Here is an 8,875-nt window from a genome sequence, read left to right on the forward strand (position 1 = left end):
TCCAAGAACTGCAGCATAGAATGCAATTTCTGAAGCATCTGTTCTCATAGTCAATTAAACAAAATCTTTACCATCTCAACTATTTAAACTACTTTTCCTTCCTCTCAAGGTAACAAAGTGGTTCCTTTACACGCCTCTATTTTCTGGCATTTTGAAGTAAGGAAGGAATCTAGAACTTGGGTTACACATTCTGACATATACAAGCAGTTGGTCTAAGAATTTGGAAGACAGAGTTTGATTTGTTGTTGATATCCCACAAATCAGTAGGGTTCCTTTTTTTGGCATATTGGTCAATTTGCCAAGAAAATTACTGGCATAACATGAAGAATCTGATTATAGTCTGCTCAGAAGAAAGAGAAAAATGTAGCCATGAAACAAAGATATGGTAAGTTACATAAAACTAATAAATGATGAGGATGTACTGCCTACTTCTCTCTCTAAGCTTTAGATTGCAGCAGTGTTCTGTAACTTCACTTATTTGGAAAATACATGATTCCACACAATTTAAAAAACACATTTGCAACTATCTTTGGAAGCCTTTTTTCTAATTGAAGAGCAAATATTTTTGCAGTGTTTAATTGATAGCTGTACTACAGTTAGTGAACACAAACTTGGCATGTTATCCTGAAGTAAAGCAATAAGGTGGCTTTATGCAAAAAAAAAAAAAAAAAAAAAAAAAAAAAAAAAAAAAAAAAAAAAAAAAAAAAAAAAAAAAAAAAAGGCTTCTATTTGCTAATAACCATATAAAAGCAGTACTTTAAAAACTTAGTGTTTGCCAACAAGAGATCTAAAATAGTCTACTACAAGTCAATACCACCTGTAAATACCCCCTTTATTAACAAAAACAAGTGCCAAATCTCATTACAGGGTCTGAAACATCTGGAAAAAAATATCATTTGTTACCAGCCATCTAGACTTTGCAAGATTATTCATTTATTTGCAGATAAGCCCAGTAATGTGCAAAAGTTCCCAACATTATAAGTTAGGAATAACAAGTGCTACTCAAACCAAAAGATTCTGCTGAGATCAAGACCAAGAGTTAATACGGAAGTCAGTCTCATAACTTGGGCAGTCACAATGAAGATCCTGAACTGTTTTTAGTTTTTACCTTAACCAGTTTCTTCCCCATCTTAAGATGGAATATCCAATTTGGCCCTCTGATTGGTGACAGTAGGTATAATAAAATACAATCCTCCTTCCCCCCTACCCCCCCAAAAAAACATTGGTTGCATCACTGCTTGCAAACATACCACTTCAAATAAAATTGTTTAAATAGATAAATAATTTCCCGTCAGCCTTCTTTGGCCAAATGTACCATCCTGCTATCAAAACAAGCATCATGTTCAGAAAGTGCTTCCTGTGAGAACTGCTTTAAATAAATGAATTAACCTTGCAAAATCTAGTTCTCTCACAAACTGCAATTTGTTTACCCTGCACTGTGCAGTCCCATATTTACAAAATACTTAAAAACTTTACATCTGTCTTTTACCATATAAAAAAAGTGCAATTCTCTCGCCCCACGTTGTGGGACAACAACATTCTTCATAAATTCTACAGAATAGCAGCCTATGAAAAGCAAATAAGGTGCTTAGCTTATGCCCAGGTTCTAACTGGTTAAGTACCACCAGGCAGTACATTTCATTTCATCTATTGGCAGATTCAGTCCCTATGCTACTGTAGCAGTGGAGCTCCAGCCACGTTTGCAAGCTCAATAAGAGCAAGCGCCCCATGCAGGCGTTCTCGCTGCTCTTGAAGACGGCGGCGGGCAGCTGAGTGAACACTATTTTTCTCCTCCTCATCGTCTTCATCAGACTGAAGATACTCCAGGGGGTCTTGCTGCTCCTGGTCGGTTTTCTGAACAGTTTTACTTCTCAAGGTAGGTGCACGCTGCTCTCTAGTCTCCCAGTACCTGTGAAGCCAAAATTATACGTGCTTTAGAAGCACTATCTGCTTTACATAATAAGCTCCAATCAAAAAACTGACAGCATCTCCCAAGCCCATCTTAAACAGGATTGGATCATTCTATCCTCATTGCTTATCTTATAGACCTTATTTAGGATTTACACAAGATGAAAAACTCTCCACGTTCAAAAGTGCTTTTCTTAAAAAAAGGTAAAGGATTTACATCTGTGACCTAAATTCTTTTTACATGTTGCTACCAGGCCTCCAGAGTTCTCTTATGCTAAGACTTGCTTTCCCTTGTACATGTGCATTCACCAGCATGAGAAACAAAGAACCAAAAAAGGCTACATTAACAGTTGCTGTAGAAACATGGGTCAAGTGAAGCAGGGAGCTGAATACAGCAGGGCAAACAGGAAATCCATCCAAACTAGAAACAGTCCTCTGGTCTGGCAGCTCTATTTCTTCATCTAGATGTTTGAAAAAGTAGGCTACAAAAGAGATGAATCCAACTAGTCAGAAAAACTGCAAGAAGGGAGCTCTATCCCTTCTGGAATAGAGGTTCTAAAAAGGCACACTGACACAATCAGGAAGAGAAATGCTTCTTATCCCTATGATTATAAAAGAGGAGCCAGGAGTAATAGTATATATCTGATACAGACAGAAATAATATGATGCAAGTAAAGCTAGACTTCTCCATCATGGCCCACCTATCTGAGGTCAATACATTAGAAAGCTGCAGAGTTTGACCGAAAGAATGGATCATTAAAAAAAATAAATAAATAAAAAAAATCCTTGATAGAATTGCATAGAAATAGTGACAGCAAGCGACTATCATGAGCATTAATAAACCCCCAAGCCCCGCACAACACACAGTTCTGAATCTCTTACTGTGAAAATGACGTGCTCACAACTTAAACTTACTTTGCTAGCCACTCAGCAACGGCTTTATTGTCAGCTGTCTGTTTTTTACTCAGCCTGTCGGTAAGCTCCTCCCTCTTCAGTCTTGCATACGGATGCTTAGGGCAATGGCGGTTTGCATGTGTGAATCTGCTTAAACAGCCTTAATTAAAAAAGGAATAACATCAATGAAAAGACATCATCCCTGTTCCTTTAACATTTGACTTTTAAAATAATTGTTAAACTTTCCTCTTTGTAAAACCTGGATTCAATTCAGCACACAGCATGCTGTAAGTTAAGTAATTATTTAAGAGCTATGCTTTTAAACTGACAATTGTGCAGTTAGTTTTTCCCCTTCTCTAAAACAGAAAGAAAAACAATAAAAGCCAACCCCCCCCAAAAAAACAAACAAACAAAAAAACCAAACCAACTTAAAATTGAGATCCAGGACATCAGTATATGACAACTCTAGTAGCATCAAACGCATCCAAATGGTACAAGTCTCTTTCTGATGGCTCACCGTTCTCCGAGCAGACAAAAGGCTTTTCTCCTGTGTGTAGACGTTGGTGCGTTTTGAGCTGCCCACTCTGAACAAAGGCTTTTCCACAATCTGGATAGTCACACAAATAAGGCCTTTCACCTTAAAGGAAAGAGGATGAGCAGAATTAAGAGCCTGGACATTTAGTGGTGACCAATGACTCAGTGCTTGGTCACCACTCTCTAGTCCCTAAGAAAAACAAATACTTTGTGGAAAGATGATAGTAGCATTCACTTCTACACCAATATGATCCAGCTTCAAAATCAACTAAAGTTTTAGATGTTAAAATTTACTCCTCACTTTCCTTAAGTGCTTCTGTTATGTTCCAATCACGTCTTACAATCAAAAGAATCTCACAAGTTAGTGTGTAAGAACACCTATAAAAACCATGTGGTAACCTATCAACAACAAAGGAAAACAATAAAACCAAGCATAACTAAAGTATTGTCAGATTTATGACCTGCATGGAGAAAAAACTCATTCTAATCTTTTGGTTTAAATCTGAGGTGGTGCTTGTATGCCAGAAACATATTTGAAAAAGTTGTACTGAAAACACTCTTCACCGAGTTAATTATTTACGCTATGATGAAATACAACATAGTGAATATTTACATAAAGGCTGTACTTTCAAATTACTTTTCTTCATCATTTATAGGATGGCATTTGAAGTCACATACTACAGGTTTAAAACTATTTATAGTTCTGCCACTAGGTGGTACCTACAGACAGACTCATTCAAGATGCTGTATTGGCTCACACACACGGTTGCCACTGGTTATTTCAATGTTAAAAATTCTAGGGCCAACTCCTAAGGTCCATGTATGAGCCTGAGCATCATGCATTGATCCATCCATTTCCACGATGGGGTGCTGCTTCCAGAGCACCATTCACATTTCTTTCTGTGCAAGTCAAAAAATTGAGCATGGATGGAATGGCCTAACAAGTACAGAATGAAATGTATACTGTGTTGCTCAATGGCATCCCTCTGCTCTGCTCTAGGCTTCAGGATGGAAATTGGAGAAATCTGGTATCTGATACTGGAGTTGGAATTTCTATTCGTTCTCTCTGTAAAGAAGGCTGCAGTACCTGATAAGTCTTTTTGTGACTGACTGGTCAGCTGCTAATTTGATGCTTTTAGGAAAGCTTCCTTCTTTACAGAGGAAGGGGAAAGCCTTAAGAAAAAGTTCCAGGAAGACTGCAAGAACTTTGTATTCCTTCTCCCTCTCAGTACCACATCTACACCTATCAGGGGAAACATTAAAGGCACCCAACTGTGCAAGTCACCACAGTGCAAGTTTGATTAAGAAAGGACTCGAGGATCTAGGGATTGAAGTATTAGGCTGAAGATAAACGTTCAAGCAGCACAGCACTTAGTTATGTAGCAACTATGAAACCATGATTTCTACCTTCTTGGTGTACTGCAGGCAAAACTTTAAAAGGCACACAGGCAGATGATATAGCTAGTTACTACATTTAAATATATTTTAACTAGTATAAGCATACTGAAATCAGGGATAAAATTAATGGAAAAAAAAAAACAAGATTGTGTCTTTGGCCCATAAGCTTCAGGGATAAAAGTTTGTCATCAATGAGGAAAAGTAAATACAAAAACCAACTCGTGATCAAAAGAATGGAGAAATTTGTGGTCAAGTATAATTTGATCCAGCAAGCAAGGCCACAAAAGCAAATTGCAAAAGTTAGCCTGGGTATTAATCATTTTCTGGAACTGGCCCAGGCATACAGGGAAGGGGAAGATTGGGTACACATCTTTTGGTCAAAAGTCTCATTTCTTTTAAAGTAAAACCTTTTTTTATGATAGAAATTGAGGAAAAACCTATGGCTTTTTCAAATACATTTTGCTTTTAAAACATCTTCACCTTTCTAATCCAACATTTTGATATTTTTTTTTTATGTTAAATACCTTGAGTTCAGCCTTAATTCTACAACCTAATCCAAAATTTTATTTTACAGTCAGATAGCAATCCCAGAATGTGGGTGTGGTCAAGAAGAATGACGGAGAACAGCGGTCTGCTTAAAATGCAATCAATTTAAGATCATTAGAAGTAGTCCACTCCAAGTCTCTTGCCAATTCTTATATCTTTTTTAACATTTTCTCATTCTGTATCCCTTTCATTGCCATGTGGAATCAGCACACAAATTTTTGAAGAAGTCTGTTCTTTTTTTAAAAGAAAGGTTCATGGGAATTAAAAGCACTATCAAGTACATGCAAGTCAAAAAAGAAAATCCACTTTCCATTTCAGTTACCAGATGTAACCTGTAAAGACAGATGACATGCATTTGTTCCCCTTTTATTATGGCAGCCCACATTGCTCTACTATAACTCCAATAAAGATGTGTCATCACAATTTTGGTTTTAACTTTGTAAACACAATTCACTTACCAGTGTGAGTTCTTTTGTGTGCCTGTAAAGATTTCTCGCGCGGAAAAACCCTGTTGCAGATGTTACAACGGATTCTGCTGGAAGAATGTTCTCCCTCACTTATTAGATCCCGAACTGTATCTGCTCTTGGTCGACCACGCCTTATCCCATCCTGTTAAAATAAATATCATCCAAAAAATGAAATTTGCACGTAATGTACTAGTTAAGAGTAAAATAATTCAGTCTGAGGAAAAATTTTCTTGCCCACAACTTTCCATAGAGAAGACATTTAGACTATGCAAACAGCGGAAAAAATAAATAAATAAATAAATACATATGCAATAATAGCTTTATTCAGTCTTTTGAAGGAGGCTGCATCATTCCTAGGCTTATAATGCTTTCTTGGCAAACAGGATGTACTATTCCTTAATTTAGATGGAGGCCAGCACTTTTGTGAATGATGGAGATTTAGATTAACTTTCAAGCACAGTGATTTTGGAGAACTGGGAACCAGGCAGTGGCCAAGATCACTGAAAAGGGGTAGAGCCTGCATGCTGTTAAGTCATCTCTGTTCAAGGACAGAGCATAACCTTTCCACCATCACAAACATCCATTTCTCCTTCTGGACAGGAAGATCACCTAAAAATGCCCTGACATTACAGTTGTGGGAAGATTATTAGAAAGACCTAGATTAAAAAAAAAAAAAAAGAAAAAGAAAAAAAGTCCTTAAAACATTTCAGTATTTAAATGAAAGCCCCTTCATATCACAGGACTATTCCCATTGCAGTAAGAGTTCTCCCCAAACCCTTTTGAGAATGGCTGCATGTAATGTTTCAGAAAGACTTCAAAATACAACTGAAAAAAAAAGAACATAGCAGAACAAAGTGAAATTTATCATTAGGGCTTATAAAAAAAAATGACAGAGAGGTTGTCACATACACAGCTCTTCAGGCAGTTTAATTACTTTAGCATGTTTCTTATATTCTGAACAAAAGGCTTTGCATGAATAGGTAACAGAGAAAGACTTTTGAATATATTGATTTGAAACTAATGACAACTCAGGTAAATTTGTTCTTTCCCCATCTATCCTGGTAACTACTTGGGAGATCAGAGAGGCTTTTAAGGACTACCATTGTCACTGCCATCATCCAATGACTCTGGGAAGTCTAATTCTTATTTTCAGTAACAACATTCACAGCCACTTTGGAAACTCATTTTAAAAAAAAAAAAGCAAAATAAAACAGCTTTCGAGGTGTAACAAGCCATACATCGTGTTAGATGTGCACATCAAAATGCTTTTTGAGTTGAGGCCCAGCACCTGTAGACACGACACCCTTCAACATTCAGATCCAGAAGGAACATCAGAGGGGCATGTATGTGGTGGGGAGGGACTGACGGAGCTGCCAAACTTTGGCAAAGCACTCTCACGTTGTGATCTGCACCATGGCGTTAGCACTCTGCGGGTCAGGCTGGACTGCAGGAATCCTACGCAAATCACTCTTGTCAGTTATAACTTTGCATCTCATCACTCTTTATAAAATCAATAATAAAAATGCTATCATGCATTATCAAATACAGGCCATGTGCCAGAGGCACTGCTTTCTGGCTGGGGGTTTAGGGAGAGGTTTGGACTAGAACCGAGCATTTCCTCCAGAAGCAGGCAGCGCCAGCTAGGAACTGCCCAGCATGTGCGGGTGGCACTGCAGTGGGATGGAAAAGGGGCTTTGAGTGGTGCCACCTCTGAGCGTATGTGCGTGTGGCACTGCAGTGGGGGTGGAGAAGGGGCTATTAGCAGTGCCACCTGTGAGGAGCACCAAGCCCTGTCCTCGCTGCTGTGCTAATTGGGGACGGGGGTCCGGGTGGCGGAACGCAGGCACAGAGCGCCCCCTCCCTCCCTGACTGTCACCTCAGGCTTCCCGCTCAGCCCCGCCCCACCCGGCCATGGAACGCCAGGAGGCCCCGCCCCCTGCACGTCAGGCGCGCTGCCCCACCCCCCGCTCGATCGCCTGTCGGAAGTGATTTTGGCGCGCGGGCGCGACGTCATCAGTTCGTAGGGCGCACCCGGAACTGACTTCACTTTAAATCTCCGCGGGGGTGGGGGGGGAACAGATATGATTCAGTCTTTAAATCAAGAGGCGCGGGAAGGACGGAGGAATCCGGGGGAAGGTGCGAGCAGGCACCGACCCTCCCGTGCCCAGCCTGGGGAGACAGCCCCCCACCCCGCTCCCGGGGCCCGAAGGCGGGTAGGGGGTTAACCCCATCATGCCCGGCGCGCGGGGCCTGCTCCGGCCGGGCTCACCTTCAGGTGGCTGCCGCCGCCACTGCTGGTGCTGTCCGGGCTGCCCACCTCCTCCTCCTCCCCGCCGGCGGGCCTGGCCGCGCCGCCCCGGGGCTGCTGGGCGGGCGAGGGGGCGGCGGCGTCGCCGCAGCTGCTGCTGGCGGGGCCGCCGGGGCTGAGCGTGACGTTGTGCGCGTTCTCCCCCCAGCGCCACGGGTACACCATGAAGTCGCTGAAGCCGGGGCTGGTGGGCACGGGCGGGGCGTGCGCCGGCTCCTCGCCGCCGCGCAGGGGCTTGATAGGCGTCGTCTTGATCACCGACACCAGCACCCGCTTCGGCGAGTCCTGGCAGAAGACGACGGGTGGGCCCGCAGGCCTCTCCGCCATGGCGCTGGCGCCGGGCACGGGGGACGCGCCGGGGGCGGCTCAGCCCCGCTCTCCGGGCCGCGGCGCCTGGCACTGCCTGGCCGCCTCAGCCGCTCATCGCCGCCGCGCTGCGCAGTCAGCGGCGGGTGCGGGTCATGGCAGCAGGGACGAAGGGAAACGCCGCGCTACTCTTCCTTACGCCCGGCGCAGCCCAGCCAGCCGCCGCGACCCCTTCCAGCCACGGCCCCAGCTTTTCCCGCGTTACATTTCGCGCCTGGGCGGAACCAATCAGGAAAACGGCTGTTGCGTCACCGACCGACAGCCCGCCCGGCCAATCGACGGCTGGAAGCGGAGGACACCACGCCCCCGCAGGCGGGGCGCGGGGGCGGGGCTCGGCCTCGCCCTTGCCCCGCCATTGGCTGGCTCGCTTCTCGGCGCACAGAATTCGAAACCGCTCGGAGGCAGCCCGCGGACAAGCCGGGCCCTGGCCCCAGCTCCGCCCCCTCCGCGCCCG

At 43.3% G+C, this 8,875-nt stretch overlaps 1 protein-coding gene across 1 annotated transcript; it reads right to left on the reverse strand.

Moving 5' to 3' along the window:
• Positions 1–647: 647 nt before the first annotated feature.
• ZNF367 (zinc finger protein 367) lies at positions 648–8,637 on the reverse strand. Its single transcript, XM_006266954.4, has 5 exons — positions 8,017–8,637; positions 5,739–5,889; positions 3,320–3,439; positions 2,824–2,962; positions 648–1,909 (listed from the first exon to the last, which is right to left on the reverse strand). The coding sequence occupies exons 1-5, from the start codon at positions 8,380–8,382 to the stop codon at positions 1,672–1,674; spliced, it is 1,014 nt and encodes a 337-aa protein (XP_006267016.1). The 5' UTR covers positions 8,383–8,637; the 3' UTR covers positions 648–1,671.
• Positions 8,638–8,875: the final 238 nt, after the last annotated feature.

The sequence above is a fragment of the Alligator mississippiensis genome, chromosome 3 (genome assembly GCF_030867095.1).
Source record: "Alligator mississippiensis isolate rAllMis1 chromosome 3, rAllMis1, whole genome shotgun sequence".
Classification (NCBI taxonomy): Eukaryota; Metazoa; Chordata; order Crocodylia; family Alligatoridae; genus Alligator; species Alligator mississippiensis.

Excerpts from the sequence above, each read along its gene's own strand:
- ZNF367 (XM_006266954.4), bottom strand. The coding sequence starts at position 8,382 with ATGGCGGAGAGGCCTGCGGGCCCACCCGTCGTCTTCTGCCAGGACTCG. Across the intron at positions 3,440-5,738 it reads ACACAAAAGAACTCACACTG|GTGAAAGGCCTTATTTGTGT; the intron begins GTAAGTGAATTG and ends CTTTCCTTTAAG. Across the intron at positions 1,910-2,823 it reads GTTGCTGAGTGGCTAGCAAA|GTACTGGGAGACTAGAGAGC; the intron begins GTAAGTTTAAGT and ends TTGGCTTCACAG.